Here is a 25808-nt window from a genome sequence, read left to right as displayed (position 1 = left end):
GGTTCTGCGTCTCATTCCTCGCTTCCCGATTGTTTTCTTCTTTGTCTCCAGGTGAAAACCGAAACCAGATCAGGTCACGAGTTCCTAGGCTCTTTCTATATAATACGTCTCTGTAATCCAAAAAAATTTTTGGTAGACGGACTCACAGCCAAATTATTAGAGAGGTTGAGGCGCACGTTTTAAACGTGTAAACGTGTACGTGTGACGTTCGGCGCCGCTTTCCCGTAAGCCTAAAAGTTTGACGATGGTGTTTGGAATGTCGAGCGTAATTCCACCGACTATCCAAACACCATTGTCAAACTTTTAGGCTTACGGGAAAGCGGCGCCGAACGTCACACGTACACGTTTACACGTTTAAAACGTGCGCCTCAACCTCTCTATTATATAGAAAGATCTAACATACAGCAATCCAGTTATATAGTATTCCTAGGCTCTATTTGACACCTGTTCGTCGAGTCTGATCAGAGATTGTTGATATACCTATAAGCCTCGCGTTCATAATTTAGTCCGTTGTTCCTGCTATGTCATTTTGGAACTTTAACGATTGTATGCGATGTTTTTATACCCGTCAAATCTTTCCCCTTTTCCGAAAATTTAACCTAGATCGACTGTTTATGAGCGTTTTCCTATATTTTCATCAAAGAAAACCCGTTTTACAAATAAAATTATAAAAATACAGGCTGCTGGAACGGATAAATTGTATTTGCATTAATTTCTATGGGAAAAATTACTTCGGTTAACGAAATTGCGGAACAGATTAAGTTCGTTAACCGAGGTTCCATTGTAGCCGGGAAATCAAGCAACTCGTTTCTGGATATTTTTTGTAGATAGACGCGTATTTTGCATACTGTTATTAAAATTAAATGCTAGTATTATGCAAATTATATAGATACGAGTTGTATATAAAAAATGTTGCTAGATAACTTATTATTATAGTCCGCATAGCGAAATAGTAGTCATGAGTCAATCCGAGCTGGAAGGACCCATGTCGGATGGAAGATATGAGAAAGTTGATACAAGAATTCGGATCTCTTTCAGTTCTTTTGTTTTTACGTATTTAAAATATTTTTATGTAATCTTTATCATAAATAATTTTATTGTTTCACTTTTTTACAAATTTTATTGCTGTAACACGTGTTAACTCTCACATGTCTTCTTCCATCTCTTTCATGTGACATAGACCCCTCAAGTTCAGGCTGACTCGTGTCTACTCTTTCGCTGATTTTAAAATAATAATGATGCACAATTTGTCTAATCATTTGTATTTAGGGCCAGATTTGCAAATAAGCTAAATAAACCGAAGCGTAGAACATCGCAGTTTTATTTGTATCATTATTTGGCGTGTCCTGTTATATGTTATAGCTTAGGGCTCGTAGTGTTTAGTTATAACACTACGAATTCTAAACTATAACATGTAATTATTGTAATACCCTAATTGTAAAAAGTGAATTAAACTCAATTTGTTAGTTAAAAATAATTCAATTTTATGCACTAGAATATGACATACCTGTAATTAGAAATTTTTGCGAATAATAAACATATTTATAATAACGTTCAATCAATATTATAAATAATAATATATTTACATCAAATCTAATCTAGTATGTATATATATATATATATATATAGGCCTATACACACACACACACACACTATATACACACCTTTGATGCCTCCATTCCTTAAAAGTACAGAATTTCCTGGATTGAACAATGGGTCCATAATTTTTTCCCGAAAGCAAACTACGATTAATCTTCACGTTTTATCCATGTGAATGATTTTCAGTTTGCCGCGGACACAATATCCACCTACAAATCAGTCTTTCAGAAAACTCTCTCCGTATTACCTGACAAAATCGGAGCGGCCTGTTGCCATTATTTCCCCAGTAGTAAATTGATTGGGGCTTGTTTGTTATCCAGTTAAATCCAAGCATTGTCCAGGGTGACCCTCCAGTATCACCTATCGATAACAGATAGCCTTTGTACAGTTTTTTTTTTATTGCATTGGTAAAGTGTTCCTTGAGATGATTCGGTTTTGGATAGTATTCATTGACTTTATGCCTATGCTCAAGGCCAAGGTTTTCAGGAATAGCTTGATATTCCCAGCCTTGGAAGTCAACAGAGAGGGGAAAACGGGGCATTTACCTCTCCTTGGAATCGAGTAAAAAATTCCATAAATTATAATCGTAAAAGTAATTGAGATATGTACAGGATCTTACATCCTCAACTATAGAACACTTTATCTTTTCGTCTTATATTGATGCAATACTGTATTATAACCTACTTGTGAAAAAACTCCTAAAAATTAAATAATTAAAAATTTATTGATGTAGGAAAATTATTTGTATCAAAGCTTCGCCCACCCATGGAAAATTTTCTGCTAATGACCAAGTTTTCAGCCTTTGGGACAAGCTTCTTTGTGTAATGGGACTCTCTGAAAACACTGGTACAATTTATTGGATCTGTAACCAATAGGATGGCTAGGTATGACATCTTCACTGTTCCTCAGGATGCCCACAAGCTTCAGAAGATAGTCGGTTGCACTTTTGAAAAATTCTGCCTACTTGCACAAAGTTTTTTTATACTGTAATAGAAAGGCTATATTTATCAAAGTCCACAGATTTATCTATCTAATTCAATTCACAAAAAACAACGTTGCAACAAATTAAATCATAAATAGCATGGTTAACTGACTTTTAGGCCTCCCTGTGTATCATATTAACTTGTGTGATGGTATCACTCAATTTTTCAGATTTTTAAAGTTTTTTTAAGTGCCATTTTATTAACAACTTTTTAATTAATGTGCATGTCAGTAGGAATTAAACACAGAATTCTTTTTTTTCAAAATTATAGTTTGAATGATAAAATGAAACTTCAAATAACAAAATTTGACAATAATAAGCAAGAATTAATGCAGTCAGTTCTGTTTTAACAATATAATTCAATAAAATTTAATGAATTTAATTTAATAATAATGACAACAATTATGCCAACAGCAGAAAGACTGTAAAGATGTCAGTTGGATATTCCCAGGGATCTTGGTTCAAATCCAAGTCAAATCCTCAGAAGTTTTCATCTTTAGTTTGACCTGGAAATGTCAGCTCCAGTCTCTATCACCTGTCTTCCCCATTATGACCCTTACTGAACCCACAATGGACAAGAGAGGTCTTATTACTGACAGCAAAAAATTTAATAGTAAATTATTTAAATTGTCTTTAATATTGTACAAAATACAATTTGAAAGTTAAAGACAATTTATTACAGACTTAATTATATACATGAATTAAACCCAACAATTTAACTAGTGAATTAATCCTAGAATGATTTCTGTTTGCCAATGATTTTTGTTAAAGCTTTTATTCTACTTCAATTATATCAACTATTAATAAATGAAGTAGGGCGTAAATTGTTTAAAATACACACACATTAATTATTATATATTTTAAACTAATAATAATATAGTCAACTTTAATGTGTTAAAAACAATCTAAGTGTACAGATGATCAAATACAGTAAATTAATTACAAAATTATTAACTATGTTAAACAATTATTGACATACCATTTTATAAATTGGATATCCACTCAGCTTCTTTTTAAAAAATAAAACACTGAACACCTTATAACGCTGAGATATATTTATTAAAACACAAACGTTTTCAGCCTAATGTAATAGGCCATCATCAGGTGAATTTGCTATCGAACACCTTTTGAAAATTCTGTTAAATTTAACAGAATTTTCAAAAGGTGTTCGATAGCAAATTCACCTGATGATGGCCTATTACATTAGGCTGAAAACGTTTGTGTTTTAATAAATATATCTCAGCGTTATAAGGTGTTCAGTGTTTTATACCATTTTATAAACTATCTGTTATATTAATAGTTTAATTAAAAACAAATCAAATTATATTTCATAATGTATAATATACTAACATTTATAAAATGACAAAAAATGAAAATTGCTGTCAAGGGATTTAACTTAAATGCTTTAAATATCACTGATATAAGGAATGAGGTGAAACTGGAATACGAATTTTAATAGTTCAGATATTGTTAATACCAAAATTGTATTTAATTAATCTTTAACTCAATTATACTTAAAATTTAAAAAAATTATACACATTTGTGTAAACTTGAAACTTTATATTACATATTTCGAAACAGTGTTGTATCTTTATATTTGTTTTTCAAAACCGCAATGCAGCGTAATAATCAACACTTGGCATAACTCATTCATTTATTTCAGCTTTTGTTGATGGAGGAAAGTCTATATTCTGTTGTAAAAAAAAAAAAAAAAATTGAAACTTTATAATTATAACCTAAGGAATTTTTGGTGGTGGTCTGTCCCAGATATGTTGGGCCCTACTCCCAACCATCCAGCTGCCTCCATTGTGGCTTGACTAAACTCACAATGCATACAAATTAAAAAGGCTGTCTTAAAATGTCTACAGAGCATAAAAAGTAAAATAAAAAACAAACAGAAAATTTTAAATAGCAGCAAAGTTTTTACAATAATATGCAATAATCCAGCAGTTGAATTTTTTTTCAAAATTCAGTTGACAAATAGAAAAACATTCCAAAATGTTGGTGATTATTTTCATTTGAAAACATTAAAATTTCAAGATCCTGAAAATATTAATAAGTTATATACAATTTTTAAATCATATTATGTATCAAATATTACTATATTTTGTGAAAAAGTAAAAAAAGAAAAAAGGTTTCATTTTGTATTAGAAACTAACAGATTTGAATTCATCATCCAATTTGAATATACTCTTAAAGCTTCATCAGGACATTATCTAACATATATCCAACACATATCAATCATGAGTAAAAAATTATTTTTATATTATATACATCAGAAATTAACAAAGGAGTTCCCTCATATCACACCTTCAAAAAATTAACATAAGGTTAATAAGAGGCTTTAGCTATAAAAATAACATGTTACAAAGATATACTGTATATGAACATTTCTATACATATTACTAGCAAATTTGAGTGAATTTCTCATACATATTTTATATAATGCAAGAATTAAGTTTGGAGAACCTGATTTTGATTATTATTATTTTCACCAGATTTAATATTTTTTTTTTTATCATTTGTCTATGTACTGTACATAATGCAACATCATCATACTGTACATAAAATGGTTAATCTATATTAGAACCACATAACAAAAAAATTATTCAGGGAAAAGTAAATTAAGAAAGAACTACTAATTTCTAATTTTATAGAATGAAAGAACTTGCTCTGAGGACCTAGGATCAAATCAGGTAAACAATTCTCCAGGAATTTTTCATGGGCAACTCAGTCCCAAATATGTCAGGTTCCATCCCTTACCACCCAGTAGTTTCCATCATGACCCTGGCCATGTCCATGATGGATATGGATAAAAAGCCATCTTAGTGCCCACAGTGCAGAAAACTTAGAAATAAAAAGAATAAAAGAATTCACTGGTGCCTTAAATTTTTATTAAATATGAATAAAAATTTACATGAAAAAAAAAAAAAAAACAAATGTATTCACAAATCAAAATATACAAATTATAAAGTTTTAAATTCTTGTAATTTGTAGTGTGTTAACTTCAAATATAGGAATTCTGTATCTAAAAATTTCAATTTTAAAATGTAAAATTATTAGGCACTTATGAAAAAAATAGCATCTTACATAAATGGTATAATATAATACAAAACAACAACATTGAAAAACTTGTGTTTAGTTTTTTAGAAATTCTCAAACTTCAAAACTCAAAATTCAAGAGACTTCTATTTTATTGGAATGGAAAAAATCTCAAAATCCAAGTGCTTTTGAGTGTTTTAAATATTTTATGAACTGGGAAGATGAACCAGCAAGGTTCAAAAGCAATCAAATTTTAAGTATTTCACACTTTACATTCCAATAAAGCAAGCATAAAGCTGTAACAAAAACTCTATTGGAAACAGCCAATTAAATTCACAGTTTAAATGAATTTATTTCTGTTAATAAAACTGACAAATGCACAAACATTAATCTTAACATTGCAAATACATAGTTATCACAAAAATATAAATGTTTATTCTTAAATCAAGATTTCATTTTATAAAATCTAAACTTAAAAAGCCATTTTCTTAAATCATAATAAGTAAATTTATATTTTCATTTTAAAAAATTCTATTTAAACTGTTACAGAACTAACTAACTATTAACAGTTTATAATATTTGATTTCTAATAATTTGGATTAGATTCTTGCTGTAGAAACTGCATAATTCTATTGTGACATTTCAAGATAGTGATGCATTTAATTACTTGCGTTTCTTTAGTTCTTCAAACCTCTTAGTTAAGTCATCAAAATCTACTTCATCTGACTTTCCATCACTTCCTACTGTATGATCAGCCAAACTGGTAGTTGGTACAGAAGGTAATTCTGGTAATAAATCACTAGGAAATTGTGTTCTAGGATACGGTGTTGGTTTTGTATCAATTATTGGATTGTTTTCTTCAGTAGTTGTTTCTGATGGTTGTTCGAGTGGCTGTACATTTTCTACATCATTACTTGGTGGTGGTGCATTAAATTCTACTCCAACATTAAAACCTATTGGTGGTTTTTCAGATCTGTAAGGCCCGCTTGGAGGTACAGAAGGCAAAGGTGGACGGTCGTCTGAATTATCGCTTACCTGAAATATAAAATTAGTTTTTAATACATTAGAAAACTATCAAGGAGAAAAACTGCAGCCCATAATGTTTGATTAATTGTAAATAATTTATAAATTTGAAGTTATTTCTAAAATTTATATCTATAAATTTTACAAATAACTTCATAAACTTCAGCCAATAGAGGACTTATTTTCTTTTTTTCATTTAGAAGCAAGTATTTTGCTGTTTTTTTTAGCATTTCTATAACATGCTTTTTAATATATCTACTGTACATATAACTTTTTAAAACTATTTTTGTCTTTATCTATTTTCTAATGAAAATCTGATAATTTACTATTTTACAACAAACTATTAATGAAGGTTTTGATTTCTTCTCTCTATATCACTAAAATGTCATCAACTCATCTCTGATAATTTATAAGATCCAATCTGTTGCACTTTATTCACTTTTGGAATAGATTGATTTTATGTTGGATATATATTAAAGACATTTTAATAAAAATCCATTTTATATAATAAAATCTTTTCTTTATATATTTACTTTAAAATTCAATTTATAAATTGACATTTTAAGTTAATACAGCATTATTAAGATGAAGTTCTTTGATCTGTCACATAAAATATTAGCCTAACCACAAAAAGGAATAAAAGCATGCCATTTTTACAATTTGATTTCAAATTCAATCTGCTAAACAAAATTTATTCTTCAAAAATACATGAAATTTTTCTCAGATAAATTTCTTCATATACAATTATAATGCTATATAATCAACAACAACAGTATGATGATGATTCAATAAGTAAATCACAAATGAGTCCTGTATTTTTGTCCTTCAAGAAATGTAAAAAAACAAATAGATATTTGCAAACTCACATAATTGCAAAACAGTCATGTTAGCTCTTGCAGTTTTCATGTATTTTGCAAACAAATATGGCATGTGTATTGACAGAATATATAAGAAGAATGAGCTGTGGTACATTTTCTGTAGGTTAAAAAAACTCACAGCAAAGGATATTTACACTAAAATGCTTCTGATTTATGAAAATGGTTGCTTGTCCCACAACTGGATTGAGAAATTTTGTAAAGGTTACTTCACAGTCATTAATAAAGGCCAGGATGTCCCATTTTAATTTAGACAGACAAGAACAAGTCAAAAGTGGAAGAAATAATATAGTGGAATAGATGATTTACAATAGGATATGTGTATTAATAGAAGAAATTGGTTGTTTCATTGTGATTGTGTGTGTCAACCATGGCTCATAAAATTGTGCCAAAATCAGTAATTTGCATTATCATATGTGTGCAAGATAATTATGAATTCCAAGAGAGCTTACCCTAAAAATGAAGTAAGATCTACCTATCTGAAAAATTTGGCACATTATACATATGAGGAGACACAATGCTACAATGACTTGTTACTAGTGACAACCCAGAGACACACCATTTTCAACTAGAGTCAAAATGTTCATCCATGATGTGGAAGCACAAGCTCCTGTAACTAAAAAGTTCAAGGTCACACCTTCTTTCAGTAAATTCATGTTGACTGTCTTTTGGAACTGCTAAGGCAATCTCCTGATAAAGTTTAACAAGAAGGATGACAATGTCAACCACTCTTCAGTGCTATATGTGATCTGCATGAAAGAAACAAGAAACAACCCAGACAGCTAATAGAAGGAACAATGGTTTTTTGTGACAAATCTCATACTACATATCCTTGTCACTATTAAAAATTAGCATGGACCCACTCAGACCTACTCTATAGTCCTGATCTGACATCAAATGACTTACACCTGTTTTGATCCCTAAAGAAACATCTTGGTAAACAATGTTTTCAAAGCAATGATGAAGTGAAAAAATGATTTATCATTAAATATAATTTTGTTAATAAAAAAGTAATTATCTATTTATTTTATACCGTGTAAAAAAATATTTATTTTCTGATAAATAATGATTTAAAAAAAAAAAGCTCTTTCTACAAATATATTAGGAATAATGTTTATCATGATTTATGATAACTATTATGAATGTGTTTTTCTTAATTTTATTGCCATCCAATAATAAAGACATTGTGCATTTTAATCAAAATTTATATTTTAGTGAATCAATAAAAAGATTCTCTCTTCATCCAGCTCCAATTTTCATATTAGAATAGTATTACATGGTCAGTTCAAAACATTGTCTTGAAAAAAAAATAAACAAAAAAAGTATTCATTTTAGCTATTATTAGCTTATATAATATGTACTATATTTACTCAAATAATCCAAGCATTCTAATTTTACTTTTCCAGCTCTGTTGTAACAGAGGAAAAGTATGTTGATTGCTCAAAAAAATGACCCCTCAAGATTTTTATATTTTTGAACTCAAGAGACCTTGAAACATCAAGAAATGCAAAAAAGTTTTGGATTTCTTTTTTAATATAAGTATGGATGTTAACATGTGTTTTTTGTGACAAATGTGTAGGGCACAATTTTGAAGCTTAATAACTCCTGTACTTTTTGTTAAAAATTTCTGAAATTTTGCAGGGAGATTTGTGTATTAGGAGATTAATACTGTTAAGTTTTGGTGGTTAAAGGTCAATGGGGTAGGGAGATAAAAGGAGTTATCATATCTCGAGTAGGGTTGGACTTAATGACAATTTTCCTCATTATTAGCATTTACAATTTTTTTTTATAAAACCTATTCCTACCCTTAAGCTTTTTGCTATTTCATAATAATAAAAAATATAAGAAGTTTTTAATAATAAATTATCATAACAGATGACACCACACACACAGTTTTAAATGTTGCCAGGAAAGTTAAGCAACTTGTTGCTAGATTTTTAAGATACTGATTTAAAAAAAGAAGAAAAAATTGACAAATTTAATTTGTTACATATAGTATACTGTTGATTATCCATGTGTGGATTTATCCAGTTTGTGAATTATTTGTGTTTGCTTATGTCTTGATAAAAATTTATGTCAGAAATACAAATATTGATATTAGTATTAAAAAAATAATAATAATCTTTGTTGTTAACTCTTGCTATTTAAAATGGTATGTTAAGCATCAGAACTACTTCCAGAACATCAAGGCATAAATTAAATGGCCTAACAAGTATAGTTAATTCTTGAATAATACAGCTTTACTTATATGTATACTATATTTGTAAATTTTTTTAATTAAATAAGTTGTAAAATTGTTGAAAGAAAATATTTTGAATAATTTCCTTATCAATAAATCATTAATATTGCAAAATTAACAATGTTTTATAATATCTAGTTGGAACCTGTCATTCTCAGTTAATAATATAAGAAAAAAGGCTTCAATAAATTTCAATAAATGCTATTTCAATAAATTTTTCTGAATTTTCTGTTTACACCAAAAATTTTATTCAAATCTGATCACATCTAAAGCTTAATTAACTTTTTCAAAACATTTTTATTCATAATATATAAACTATTAGCAGATGAGCCCAACATTGCCTAGGCAAAAATAACAACAACATTATTTTGTACTTCTAATCCTTCTATAAATATTATATTATAGTATATGATTTATATAACTACAAAGGTTATCTTACATATTTATCATACCAAGTGACAAATCTAACGAATTTTAAAAATTGTTTCAATTGCATACATTAGAGGAATACAGAATTTTTAAAATGTGTTAGACTGGTCATTCAGTGTGATAAACCATTATGTAAGACAGGAATGGGCAACCAGCGTCCTGCTTTAATATTTTTTGCGGCACACATCACATAAAATATGAACAAATATATCAATTTCCCAGCTTAAGGAAGTATGCAGCAAAAATTCAAACGTTATTTTTACAACTTATGTATGTGAATAGTTTTTCCGCAATGAATTTAGTAAAAATTAAAATAAGAAACTGGCTAACACATACATCGAAATTAATTTAAAACTAGCAGTGACTAATATTTAACCAAATACTTCCAATATATTATGTTTACATTAGTTCCAGAAGCTAAATTAAGTATACATATGCTAATTTATAATTATATATGAATAAATAATTGTGATTTAACTGCATTTTTTTCTCTGTATGCAGCCCGTGTCAGTTCAAAAGTTTTAAAATGCTGCCCTTACATAGAAAAAGGTTGCCCATCTCTGATGTAAGATAACCTTTGTAGTTATAAAAATCATATACTAGCCCCATTATGCGAAAGCAGAGCGGGGAAGACTGATCTCTATTAGGGGAAATGATGATTCCCAAAAAATGTATGTATATTGATATATATGTATATATACTGTATAAACAGTATACAGAAAGCCTACTATTGTCACATTTATCAGATGGAATGAAATGACACAATTTAATTGGTCAAGTAGATATTTTAAAAAATTTAAAATTGCATGTTTTTAATTGATATCGTATTTTTTTCCTAATGCTAACCCTAAAAACTGTACCATTCTCAGCCAAATATCAAAAAGTAATCTGCCAACAAATCAAATTTTGCAAAAAACAGACCAAATATTTAAACTCAGCACCCTCGAAAACAACTTAAAACATTTTGTACAGGTTGTAACTGTGTATTATGTAATTTTCAGATTCAAATGCCACGATACCACTGATCCAATAGAATGAATGGACTGTTGTAGAAAAGGGTTGAAGTAATTTAACAAATTTGAACATCCTCTCTTTCAGGAGGAGGCCAATGACTACTAATTAATACTGGTCTACATCAAAATTTGAAAAATGATCCATGTTGGATAGGTTGTGATGGCCCTGAATGTGATCGATGTTGCTAACCTTAACGTCCAAAAGACTTCACATGACTTATCCTTGTAAAAATGCAAGAATAATTGCTTTTATGTGATAATAAAGTGTTTATATTTCTGCAACAGATTGTAAAAACTATGTTCTCACAAATATTGCATTCATAAAAAAATTATTGGGCTGCATTTTGAAAAAACTGTAGACCTGTTCGCCTGCTGTCTGTCCTTCCTTAATCTCCAGAAAGGAATTAGATGAAAGTCGAGACAGATATGGAAAGCTTATGAGCAGGAAGCCTAGAGTAACTATTTAAAAACTTCCAGTCCAAACCAGAAGTTACTTCAATTCAAAATTTCCCCTGAATGGAATTAGATACTATAGATAACAGGCACAACTCTATTGCTAACAGAAAAAGTATGATTTACAGGGGCAAGATACCACTAAAAGAATTGAGAACATTGTGATAAAAAATTGCAGCCCAGTATTGTGATGATGTCATAATAAATAATTGACTGTTAGCATTAGTTTGATTTATTTGGTTATTGCAACATAACATGTGAGTGATCTGCCAAGGGGATGCATCCCACGAAGACTTTTATGGGAAGCTGAACCCTATTTAGGTGTTACTAACATGAAGAAACATGGAAAACTCCATGTGGCCAGCCTGTTGGCAATGCCTGAACACATGACTAACTAACTACCAATGTTCAGTGGTTTTACCCACTTGGCTACAAGAAGCCACTTAGAATTAAGAAAGTACCATTCAGAAATGAAAATACCCAAGTCAGATGTGGAAAATTAAATATTAGACTTTTCACAGGATAACACTTTTGATTCCATGCAGGCAAGTGCTATATGCTACCTTGTTGCAATAATGATATAGTACATCTATTTCATGCTAAATCATTGTTGCAGTAATTAAGTGAATATAATATATATATTTTTAAAATTATATCTTTTTTGTAAGAATGATACTTAATTTATTATTTTCTTAAATTTTTTGCCAATACATAATGCTGTGTGTAAAGCTGACAAATGAATTTAGACAAAAATTAATTGATTTATAGAAATCCCATAAATATTTTGAGGTGGCATGATGAGTATGACATTATCTAAGTTAGAAGTATGTGAATCCAACTGTCAAGTTTTGTAGCAATTGGTTGAATGGCCTAGGAGTGTATAGTGAACAAACAAACTAACATCTTTATTTATATACATAGATTATGTTAAATTTAATATGAAATTTTAAAAATTAAAAGAAAAATTGATTATCTTTCAATAAAACAGACTTCCAGATTATCCATGTTCCTGTGCTTCCATTACTGGTGACTACTCCTGATTATTCAGGCAAACTGTATTTAACAAATTTTACTCATTTATAGTTATAAACACAATAGTATCCTTCACTCTTGTTATTTTTCTTTTGTAGCATTAAATATGGCAGTACTCAGTTTACAAGTCAATATGGTAAAGATAAAAAAGAAAAAAAATTATTTGTTTATCTGGTAAACAAATAATTTTTTTCTTTTTATCTTTACCATATTGACTTGTAAACTTTTTTTCTTTTTTATCTTTACCATATTGACTTTTTAATTTATCTGGTAAAGATAAATTAGATGCAATCTTTTGTAATGTATTTTATAACTTACTAATTACATGAAAGTAAAACTCCTAATAGTGTTTAATTAAATCATAGGTAAAAACTGCTAATTGACTAACAAACTAAGAGGTAATATAAGTATAAAAATTATTTACTGTCAGTCTCAGTTACATATTTACCATACTTTATTTATCCTCAATTTCATGAAATAAATCACACAAAAACATTTAATAATATTGCTTGTGACTATTGACTATAAGATAGTCATTATATTAATCAAAATTGCTGTTGACAAGCAAAATTTATCATGAGCAAAGTAAGCAAAATACTTAGTAACTTGAAGCACCCTGGCCTGTGTGTGTTGTGTCACAAAATTTGTTTCAAATAAACTGTGCACTGACTTTTGGTTATAATTTTTTTGAAATAATGTGCAGATTACACAATTGAGCATGATATGTTTGTTCTAATAATATTAGGAGTAAAATATGATGGTTGGATGTTTAAAATTTAATTTAAACTTAACTGAATTTCAAGATACCAAAAAATTTACCTAAGGCAGGATCATACTCAGTTAATATTCAAGAATTTTATCAGTTATTCTATCCAGAGTCCAGGAAAAAACCTAGTCCATATTATTTTAAAATATCATCTGCAATTTTAATTTTCAATGCATCAAAATTTAATTAATACAAATTTATTAATAATTAATATTACCAATGAATGGTGATATGCCTACAAACTTTAAGTCCAAATTCTCTAATCATTAAATCACTAATTAACCCAATTATAACTAAATATTTCTCAGAACTTTTTGAATTTTTAATTATTTCCATATTGTTAAATTATTATGATTATATATTGATGAGGATTCTAAGTTTGTAAAAACAAATTGTTAGAAGACAAAGTGTCCTGGCATGGTAAGACCACTTAAACAAAAACCTGTATGGTCTTCATTTATTCCTGTTATCTTTGCTCTGTTTGGGTATGTATATACTAGCAGACAAATAAACATCAGATTTTGTCTTAGTGGTCCTGAAGTTCTGTATTTGAAAAGCCTACTACAAAATAAAATTTAATTTGCAAATATTTTCTTTTAAGTCCACAAAATCAAAACTCAACATGATTAAAACAACATATATCATAACTTTAGATTCATCTGATAAGGAGCTTTTTTTTAATGATCCACTATTTGCATCTTATTTTGTAATAATTTATATCAGCTATATAAAATCCATCAATTGCCATTGCCTTTGCATGTTTTCAAAAACACTTTTTCAAGAAAACAGAAAAACCTTCAAAAATAAAATCATAAAAAAATATGTACAAAAATTTAAAAAATTTTATGTATTCATATTAAATAATGTTTTATTTAGTTTGTGTTAGGTGGTTTGTGTATTAGGGAGGATTGATGTTATTAAATTTTAGTGGTTAAACAGCACTGCTAATAAACAAATTGACAGTAATTTTATGTTAATACCATGTATTGATGATAACCATGACATGATTCTTGACAACAGCATTTATTACATTTATTAATCAGTAAAACAAGTATTCAGACATTTAAATATATTGAAATAATGAGTTGTATTTTTTTATAATTTCATTCTGATATTATTTTTGATAGATTTAATTATATTTTTTGCAGTTATTAGAAGGGAATAACTTCCTAATTAAAATAAAAAGTCTGAAATATAAATTTAAAAGTTACAAATTACAATATTGTAACGATCATGTTTGGCCTATTTTTTGTAATTAGACTCTAAGATCTACAGCTTTCAAGTGATAAATAATGTCTTATTGTTTTTTTTTAATCCAAAATTATAAGAAAATATTTGGCTAAATTACATTGCAATATTTACATACATGTGTATGTGCACACATGCATTGAATAATAGAAAACTCTGTGCAATACATGCTTTTGTGAATGGCAGAAGAATCCAGAATGATTCCACTAAATAATTAATTACATAAATTATTATTATTAAAATGATTTTGAAAACACTTACAGAAGGATAATTAAAAGGTTGAGTTGGCATTGGAGGTCTGATAAAACCACCAGCACCTATAAATCCTGGTAAAGGTGGAACTTGATTTGTTTTATCTTCAAAATCTATAAGTGTATCAGCTGGTTCAACTTCAGCATTCATAAGCTCATCTTCTTTCATAACATCTGGATCAGGTTCATACTGTACATTATGACTTTTAGCAATTTCTGGAAATGTAAAGAATACATACTTAAAACTTAACTTTCATAATCTTAGTTCCATATAAAATTCATAATTTATAAATTCAGTTAGACAATAACAGGATAATTGTTTTATTTATAAAATGTTAATTTATTATAAAAATTACAAAAATGAAAACATTTTGAAGTCTTCAACACATCCATTCCAACAGTTTGTACAGAGAAAATGTTTTACAAATATCTGATGCTAGAGGACTTTTAAACAATTTAAATGTATAGGCAGAAGAGCCTATAAAGAAAGGTTGTTTCCATTAGTGTTGATTGTGTTCTGACATTTTAGAATGACATGTCAAAGACTTCAAAAAGCTTTCAACTTATTTGTTAGTCTTCATTTTTTAATATATTACTGTCCTATTTAATATATTTAATTTATTAGTTTTACTTATGACACTTTTAAAAAGCTAAACTAAAACAAAAAGATATTTTTGTTCAGACAGTAAGCTACTTGTTATATAAAATATAACAAGTAGCTTACTGTCTGAACAAAAATATCTTTTGTCGTCTTAATAATATTGTTTCAATAAATATTAATTAAGCTCATATCACAACACCGAACATAAAAACAAAATCCTAAATAAAGACTAAGTTGGTCTAAATGCAATGTTTTATCACACATTTTGCCTGTTCAATCAAAACAGTCAGTCAAAACAAACTCTTCACATTGACACAATTACATTTTTTCTGAAATTTTTTTTTTTCATTTGTGAAGCTTCAGTATGGAGGAAGCACTACTTTTAGCCAATTTTGCTGTTTTCACAAGGCACCTGTAAAAACAGCAAAAAAAGATTCTCTCTATACACAAACAGTGGTACCGAATGACTATTTAAAAGAGACAGATATTATATCATTATATATATTTTAAATTATTATTATTATATATCTATTTTTCAATAAAACATTTATTTACAACATGTAACAATAATTTTTATTCTCTTTCTTAAGAGAAAAAATTTTGACATAATTTTATATAACATCTAATCATTTTAGCAAAAACACACCATAATTTAAATCATATTACTGGTAATGCTGGGTCAAAAATTGCACTGAGAATATACTGCCATTTTATGCCAACACAGAGTGTAATGAGCATCTACACAAAACGACTTATTTGCGATTTTGTCAGAAAATGATGCTTTTCTCATCTGTCTTTTTTTCAGGTCAGGGAAATCCTTCATTTTGCATGCTACACAATGTTTTAGCTCAGGGGTTGGCAATGTGGCACACATGATGCATTTCAGAAGTGTCCTCTAGAACCATGGTCATGCAAGCATAAATATATACTGTATACTTGTAATTTAATTTTATTTAATTTTGTGTTATTTTATGTACATTCTTTTAATTTTCATTTTTGAGTTATTACATGCATGTATAATCTTTATTTTGTATAAATATACAGTCTGGTCTAATGAAGTACGCACCTGCGTATAATCGATAAACGCAGTCGTAACTTATCGCTTGCATTTTCAGGACACGCCACCTGTTATCATAGAGTTTTGAGATGGACCCTTCCGATCCGTGATGAAATAGGGATGAGGCAGTTGCTCAAGAGGGGCATTTAAGCGGTGTCACCTGACTGTTTTAATCGACAAAACTAATCGATGATAACTTTTTTATCCCCGCTTATATAGCGTGAGATTTTTAAGTGGAAAGTTACGGTAATCATTTATAAAAATTTACGATTATATCTTTTATTTCAATCAGTTTTTCCCTTTCAACGTCTTTTTATATTTATTTTATTGTAATTTGATTCGAAAAAGGAAATAAATAAACATATCAGCTTTCACTTAGCTCAACTTTCAGGGACCAACGGCGGTTTCGTTTGTAATTGGAGAAGAAAGTGTTTTCTTTCACGGTTAGTGTAGAATTTATTATTTTAGCCGTCATCCATCCCATTGCCATTATAAACAAGCTGTTAATCGTAAATAAAAGATCCGGCTTCCGTTCCGATGTCATTGGTGCTATCTATCCCTTTAAATGTTTTCTCTTCTTCTGTATGTTCAACTATTAATTTTCCAATACTTTTTAATATTGCACGAGACATCTTCATAATTTCAGCTAATAAATCCAATATTGCTCTCTGAACGATGTTTATGTCCATTTTGTCGTCTGCTTTTTGTTTGTCTTTTTTCCCGTTAAGTGTCGCCTCTCGTTTCCCTGTAAAACAACTAAGTCTTGCAAGAAAGTCGAAGTTAAAAATTAATTAATATGATTATTAGAAATTTATAAATTTATTAGAGAACTTCGACTTTCTTGCAAGACTTAGTTGTTTTACAGGGAAACGAGAGGCGACACTTAACGGGAAAAAAGACAAACAAAAAGCAGACGACAAAATGGACATAAACATCGTTCAGAGAGCAATATTGGATTTATTAGCTGAAATTATGAAGATGTCTCGTGCAATATTAAAAAGTATTGGAAAATTAATAGTTGAACATACAGAAGAAGAGAAAACATTTAAAGGGATAGATAGCACCAATGACATCGGAACGGAAGCCGGATCTTTTATTTACGATTAACAGCTTGTTTATAATGGCAATGGGATGGATGACGGCTAAAATAATAAATTCTACACTAACCGTGAAAGAAAACACTTTCTTCTCCAATTACAAACGAAACCGCCGTTGGTCCCTGAAACTTGAGCTAAGTGAAAGCTGATATGTTTATTTATTTCCTTTTTCGAATCAAATTACAATAAAATAAATATAAAAAGACGTTGAAAGGGAAAAACTGATTGAAATAAAAGATATAATCGTAAATTTTTATAAATGATTACCGTAACTTTCCACTTAAAAATCTCACGCTATATAAGCGGGGATAAAAAAGTTATCATCGATTAGTTTTGTCGATTAAAACAGTCAGGTGACACCGCTTAAATGCCCCTCTTGAGCAACTGCCTCATCCCTATTTCATCACGGATCGGAAGGGTCCATCTCAAAACTCTATGATAACAGGTGGCGTGTCCTGAAAATGCAAGCGATAAGTTACGACTGCGTTTATCGATTATACGCAGGTGCGTGCTTCATTAGACCAGACTGTACATATTTCAAAACAATTATTTTGTTTATTTACTATATCATTGTAAATTTTTTTTTCAAAAATTAAACTATGCACCCTCAATGGTTTTTAAAAATTTTTATTGTGCCCTTAGTAACAAAACAGGTTGCTAACCCATTTTAACTAATGCGTTTTGACTGAAAAGACAAAATGTTCAATAAGACACTGTGTATAGACCAGCCTTTAGGGAAAAAGTAGCTATAGAGGAATAAGTTTAGTTTTTAGAAGAAAAAACCCAACCACAGATGTAATTTTTAGTTTAACACAGATAATGGGTAAAAACTACATATGACTTTCATTAATACAGATGGCTTAAAACAGTACCTAATCATTTAATCTGGTACAGTATGGAAACAAGGATGTACTCAGGAAATATATAAAGTTATTCAGATAATGTACAATGATATGGATGCTAGAGTGGGGAAGCTGTCTTAGGGAAACAAACAGTTTTGAACAGGTTATTTTTGCATTTGTTGACTACTTTATATGACTACTTTACAACAAGCACACTACTTTTCAAGAATTCTTTGAAAATCCTTAACTTCACTATATATACAACACTATATATATATATATATATATATTATATAAATATTAGTTGCTTTATATTACGAANTTTTCCATAACCATGGTAATAAATAAAAAGTTGATATAATAAATAAGTGAATATATTACAATAAACACTGACATTTAATGTTATACTATTTATTATAATAATAAAAAATATTATAAATTTCATTGTTTGTTTCTAACTAAATAAATTTTCATTTAATGTAAACATTTTAAAATGTTATCTACTAATAACTATATCAAAATTATTTCCAATTATATTTCATTTTCAAATTTTAATTTACCAATCAAATATTTCTCGACTAATATTTTTGATGGAGCTTGAACACTAAGTTTATGGATAAGTTTATCATTGACAGTTTTCAAAGCATTTTCTCGAGCAGCTTGAGCATAAGGTTTTCCATATTTGGATGTTAACTGATCTGCAATCATTTTTAATTCTGCTACATCTGCTTGAAGTCTTGGAGTTGCCCATATAATACTTGAAATTGCTTCAGCTAATCCTTCATCTAAAGTTCTAAATGTAAAAAATAAGTTTTAAATTAATTTGTTACAAAAGTCAATGTTAAACATTCAAAAACATTTAATAGATTAAATGACAATGTTTTATTTACTCGAATTTAATTATAAAGTTATTCTTACAAGTAAATTCTTGATAAAATACAAGATTTAATATTATTTTTCACAAAAGCCAAAGTAAATTTTCCATTCTAAATTATTAACCACAATTATAAAACAGCTTAAAGTTAAAATAATGGCTTAATTTAATAACTTAAATTTATTAATGCAACATTAATAGATTTAATTTTTACAGTAATGTAAAGTTACAGGTAACATATTCATAATTACATTGATACAGCCGTCTCTTAATTTACTCTTATAAATTTCAATTTTTCATGTTGCAACGCCAAAGATGGGGACCTCAACATCTTGACAATAGATGCTTCATTCCATTTAACTACTGAAGCCTCCGCTTGTGCATATTTGACAAAACCGTGGTACAATGTCCTTTGCTAATGTCATATCTGTGTTCTTTAAGCCTAATAGCCAAATTTCGTCTTGTGACTCCAATTTATTGGCAATATGGCGACACCAGCCAGGAAATATATAAGGAATATAGGAAATTAGCATTGAAGTTAATAAAGGCAGATAGTAAGCTAGAATTTCTTAAGCAATGTCGGCTTAACAAAGTTTTCCCAATGTCCATTTATAGAATATGTATTCCAAAGGAATGTACATCATTGAAAGAAAAAATTAGAAAAGACTGCCTACGTAAATCCATCAGAATCGCAAAAAATAAAAGGTATGGAATGTTACAAGATCTCATTGCATTAGAAAATGAAATATATAGTAACCATCCAAAAAGTCTCAGTGAATTTAATGCGAAAGTGGGCAGGTTGACAGAAAAGGTACAAAAAAGTTTAAGGAAAAGATATATCAAGAAAATGAAGTGGATCTTGAGTAAGCAAGTAACAAAAAAGAAAAAAACAAACATAAACCCATCGCCTTTTGTTATATGGGACCAAGTCCACATCCCAAATGAAATCAAGGAAATTCTACAAAAAGGTCCTAACTTTGTTCCGGAAGACGAAAACTTATGGCAAACTTCATTAGCAGAAATGGAGAGAGGATTGATAGAATTTAACGAGTTAGAAAAGGATTTTTTCCGATGGAAGACTGTTCTTAGAGATCACACCTGCAGAATGAAGAATAAGGAAATAAAACAGCTAAAACGTGAAAAACAGTGGTTGAATGACAATGAGTTGGTCCTAACACGAGCGGACAAGAGTAAGCATATGGTTATAATGGAAAGAAAAAGATATAACAAAGCATTGGAAGAATACGTTAGAAGAACAGAATGTGAACGAGTTAATGAAAGCATTGTCACAGGCGTGGACAGAAGAGTAAAAAAACTTGAACGAGCTCCATTAAGTTTTGCATTAACTTTCCTTAAACGGTCGCATAACCCGAACCCAGCAATTCCAAGAATATTTGCCTTTGCAAAAATACATAAGGAAGGCAAAGAGGTCAGACCGGTAGTGGAGAAATGCAGAGGGCCCACATACATTTTGGAAAAACGTTTACATAGATTCATTTCGGATCAATTATGTAACAGTGATCTTGTTGCACGTAACCCGACCAATGTCGTTAAGGAGTTGCAAGAGTTAAGTTTAATGGATGAAGAAGTTGGGTCCGTTATGGATTTTGAAAGCCTGTATCCGTCGGTACGGATAGAATCATGTTACGAAGCTTTAATCGAATTTATGCTTCGCATAAAACCAGAAGTTGGTGCATTTGAGAATGATTTGAAAGAATTAGCCAAGTTGATACGTTATGAGTCCTTCTTCAGCTATGATAAGCAAGTATACAGACAGAAAAAAGGCATACCGATGGGAAGCCCAATGTCAGGGTTGTTATGCGAACTGGTTTTACGCAACTTAGAAAAACAAGTTGTTAATAGCTTCAAAAAAGATATTGTATTTTACAAAAGATATGTGGACGATGTGTGCATTATATGGAGAAAAGGCAAAAGAATACACAGTTTATACAGGTTATTAACAACACCAACAATGATGGTTTGAAACTGAAACTAGAGCAGAAGAGCCATGAAAGAATACATTTTCTAGATATAGACATACAGCTAAAAGGAGATTGCATAACAACGAACATTTACATAAAAACTACGCACAATCCTCTTTACATACCAGCTAATTCGAATGACCCGCATGAATACAAAATGTCAGCATTTCGGGCACTCATTAGGAGAGCATTTACTTATTGCTCCAATATATTGGATAGGAGTAAAGAGATTAACAGAATTAAGGAAGTAGCTACAAATTTGGGTTTCCACAGAAGTACAATTGAAGGGCTAGTAAAAAGTTATGAAAGAGGCATGAGGCTAAGAACAGGAACAGATCAATTAAAGATCACAAAATTTACATATAATACAAACTTCAAGGACATCATGAAGCAAGTTTCAGATAAAAACACTCCAAAATTGTTTACAAAAGAGGTCCTAATTTATACAGTATTCTTAGAAACGACAAAGACAAGCTTAAGAAAGAAGAAACAGCGGGCGTGTATAAAATTTCCTTTGAAAACCAACAGCTAGGAACTAGGAAAGACTATATTGGAGTCACAAGACAAAATTTGGCTATTAGGCTTAAAGAACACAGATATGACATTAGCAAAGGATATTTTACCACTGTTTTGTCAGATATGGCACAAGTGGAGGCTTCAGTAGTTAAATGGAATAAAGCATCTATTCTCAAGATGTTGAGGTCCCCATCTTTGGTGTTGCAACATGAAAAAATTGAAATTTATAAGAGTAAATTAAGAGACGGCTGTATCAATGCAACAGATGCTGATGGTTTACCATCGGCATGGAAGTTCCTTGTAAAAGAAAAGTTAAAACACACAAATTCTTAGTTCCTATCTGCCCTTTATAATATAATATGACGTTTTTTATGTATATATTTTTATTAATTTAGTTCTTTCGTGCATTTAATCCTTTAGGTTTATTTATTTTGTTTTTATTTTTATTTTTGTTTATTTTTTATATCGCCTTATTTATTATTTATATTAATATGGCGTCAATCTATTTAGTATACTTATTTTTTTTTGTTAATTTATTTTTCATTTTAATTTTGAATTTATAATGATCGAACGTTCCATTTAATACAATTTTGAAATACGTTCGAATGCCAGTTCACCTGAAGATGGCCTATTCAATTAGGCTGAAAACGTTTGTGTTTCAATAAATATATCTCAGCATATAAGGTGTTAAGTGTTTTTATTAAAGGTTTTAAAGAAGCTGAATTGAGTTTCAATTTAAAACACCATAATTTGTTGCTGAGTTATCTCTAAGTTAATTTTAAATATGTCACACAATATTGAAATAAAATAGTTTATCTATATCTATTAACTTTTTCATTTTTAGTTTTTATACTAAATTATATTTACTCAGAATTTTTTCTTCTTTTATTGATTTGAGATGGAAGATAAGAGAACTAATGATATTCTGAACTTCAAAAATAAACAAAATATAATTTTTTTATTAAAATGTGTGGAGAGAGAGAAAAACTTGTCAAATTTAACTAGTTAGAAAAATCAATTTTTTTTTTTCATTTTTAACTCTCTGCCCTATGGGCACTAAGAGGGCTTTTTTTCCATAACCATGGTAGGTTCATCTAGGTTCACAATGGGAGAAGATTGGATGATGAGGATGGATTGTGACATATCCACAATGGACAGTATATAAAAAAATACCTGAGGTTAAGGACCAAATCTGAACAAGCACTCACCTAGAGCAGTAGGATGGTACCTTAACCATCTTGACAGCAAAATTTATGTTGTGTCTGCCAGCAAATAAAAAGCAAATTGTTTAATACTAAGATGCAATTCATTACAGAATCTTCTGGGAGGAAAAATGAAAGGTAAGAGACTATATTAATCAATGCACCTTTAATAGTGAGTGAAGTTTAAATAACACTAATGTTTTCAATTTGGTTAACAGGCCTTCTTCAGGTGTTCTACCTGAAAAAAATGAGGTATTCTACTTTCAACTGTCCACACCTGAAGATGGCCCATTAACTAGGTTGAAAACAGCATTATTTCTGGCTAATTCATCCACTCAACATCTTTATTACATTCCCAACTAAAGCATTCCAAACAAAGTCAAAAGTTATTTTCCTCCAGTCCATGAGATGCACTGTAGGAAATATAAGGAATGATGATTTTTCTAAATCTGTAAGTAGTCTATAGATTTAGAAAAATCTCATTCCTTATATTCCTTTTTTTTGGTAAGATTCTGAAAACAAACTTTAAATTTTTCAAAAAATTCAATAAACATTTTTAGCAAGTTTAACAGTCTCAGTTCTATGATGATAAATATTGAAGTTCTGTGTATATTTTAAAAAATACCTTTTTGTATTGTATACTGGCACAATGAAGTGACTTTTCTTCAACATTAGGCAAGTTTCAATCTTTATTCAGTTAGTAACTAACTGAATAAAGATTGAAACTTGCCTAGTGTTGAAGAAAAGTCACTTCATTGTGCCAGTATACAATACATAAATACAACACGGTTTCGACAACAACAAAAAATACCTTGTTTAACTCAACAGACCCTAGAAACAAAGACAACCTATGACTTCATAGCAACAATACAATTTCATAATGTTACTTATTGTAACATTTCTTTGACTTGTAAAAATATGAACTGACAAGTCCTTTGTAGCATACAAATAGTGAGAATGTGATGTAAATTCCACACTTAATTACAATCACAGAAATTGCACAATCCACTTTACTATGATTCTTAACAGCTTATGGATTCGTTTCCTAGTAAAGCCTCTTTGTTAAAAGACAGTTAAGCTATTTCCATTTTAAGTTAGCTGCTGCAGCACAAGTGCAGCAAGGTTCACAAGCACTGAAGACAGAAGAATTGAATTGGAAAAATTAGAAACAGATTTCCACATAATCATCTTCTCTGACATAAATGTTTTCAGATTTTATTAGTAATGGCAAATGCACACATATGATAACAATATGTCCAATAAGGCCAATGAAAGTTCTATATTGCATTTTTATACAACATCGAACTTTCATCGGCTGCCTCCGATATTTTACAGTCTTGGCAACAATTCCGTGTCATTTCCAACTAAACATGTTTATTCATACAAAACAACATATATGAAGAGCCAAACAACAATGCCGAGTAGCCGAGGTGTAGAAATGTTTCCTACAACAATGGAAATTACTTAAAGTACTCTGTAGCTGCTTAAATAAAGCAGCTTTACTAAAAACAGCAAAAGTAAATGTATATTGTACAATGTTCCTATATAAATAAGTGCAAAAACTAAAACATGTTTTAAAAAAGTGTGTACGACACTGATTAATGGTAAATGTGAAACGTGACTGCACAAGGATCATTCCCCTTTCCCTTGTCACATTCTGAGTTTTCCCCCACCCCACGAAACAGACATCATTATGGAGTCCTAGAGACTACAAGGAAGAAGAATCAAATGGTTTTATAACATAAATGAATGGACTAATTACTTTTCTGCTTGTTTATGCAGTAAAATAGTCAAATTAGTGCAAGGTGTAATTATTTAAATTAGTACATGACAAATCTAAATTATTGTTTTTTTTAAAGAAGTATATTTGATAGACATTTCCAGAACTGAATTATTTGTAGTTTAATTAATAAAAGATGAATTTTCTCGATTAAAGTGTTTATCTGCTAAAAAATCCCAAGATAAACGTTCATTACATCATTTTGAAATATTTGTCGACTTACTTCATCTGTTGAATAAGTCCAAATCTGGCCAAAATGAGATCGCAATACATCTCGACGATTTCCATAGCTTCTACTAAATAATCCTCTCTAATGATGTGCTCGACGCGTATTTTCGCTCTTTCCAATTTCCCATTTGCTATATAATCCGCAATCTCTCTCCGTGCCTTTTGTGTCAATTCCGTTTTCTTTTTCTCTAATAATTTCAAACGGTTTATCGTTAACCGCAAATTCGTTTTCAGTTTACCATAATTAGGTCCTGTTGTAAACATCTTCGTTCCTCTTCTACACCGCACCTGATTATGACGTCACCTTATGACAACCAATGACGCAATATACAAATTTGTCAATCCAATTGCCAGATGAGCAAAGTAATTCCATTCGTAAATAGCCAATTTCCCTGCTTCGGTAATTTTACTTTCTAGAAAATATTTTCTGAATATCGGTAATTATTAATAAATTTGTAAATATTTGTGATATTTTTATAAGTTATCATTAATAATAAATAAGCTATATAATGAATGTAATTAATATTAATATTATTTTAATACAAGTATCATGGCGCACGTTTGTATTTTAGTAGCATCTGAAAGAAATAAGAAAAAATTTTCAAATCATTCAATATAGTGCATTGCATAATTACTTCTTTTGTCACGCAATCTTAATATAGTAATAATATAACTTA

At 29.5% G+C, this 25808-nt stretch overlaps 1 protein-coding gene across 1 annotated transcript; it reads right to left on the bottom strand.

The window, feature by feature from the left end:
- Positions 1 to 5536: 5536 nt before the first annotated feature.
- On the bottom strand, positions 5537 to 25458 carry LOC111638776 (IST1 homolog). Its single transcript, XM_023384531.1, has 4 exons — positions 25127 to 25458; positions 19110 to 19342; positions 14963 to 15168; positions 5537 to 6658 (listed from the first exon to the last, which is right to left on the bottom strand). Exons 1-4 carry the CDS (start codon positions 25393 to 25395, stop codon positions 6287 to 6289), a joined length of 1080 nt encoding a protein of 359 aa, XP_023240299.1. The 5' UTR covers positions 25396 to 25458; the 3' UTR covers positions 5537 to 6286.
- Between the last annotated feature and the right edge of the window lie 350 nt (positions 25459 to 25808).

This window comes from Centruroides sculpturatus, unplaced genomic scaffold (assembly GCF_000671375.1).
Source record: "Centruroides sculpturatus isolate CEXI.00-Female unplaced genomic scaffold, Cexi_2.0 scaffold592, whole genome shotgun sequence".
NCBI lineage: Eukaryota > Metazoa > Arthropoda > Arachnida > Scorpiones > Buthidae > Centruroides > Centruroides sculpturatus.
The sequence above is the reverse complement of the archived record's forward strand: the minus strand, read 5'-3'. Positions and strand labels throughout refer to the sequence as shown.

Coding starts and splice junctions, on each gene's coding strand:
- LOC111638776 (XM_023384531.1), bottom strand. CDS start 25,395: ATGTTTACAACAGGACCTAATTATGGTAAACTGAAAACGAATTTGCGG. Junction 19,343..25,126: donor GGACTTATTCAACAGATGAA/GTAAGTCGACAA, acceptor TTTTACATTTAG/AACTTTAGATGAAGGATTAG. Junction 6,659..14,962: donor AACCTTTTAATTATCCTTCT/GTAAGTGTTTTC, acceptor TTTATATTTCAG/GTAAGCGATAATTCAGACGA.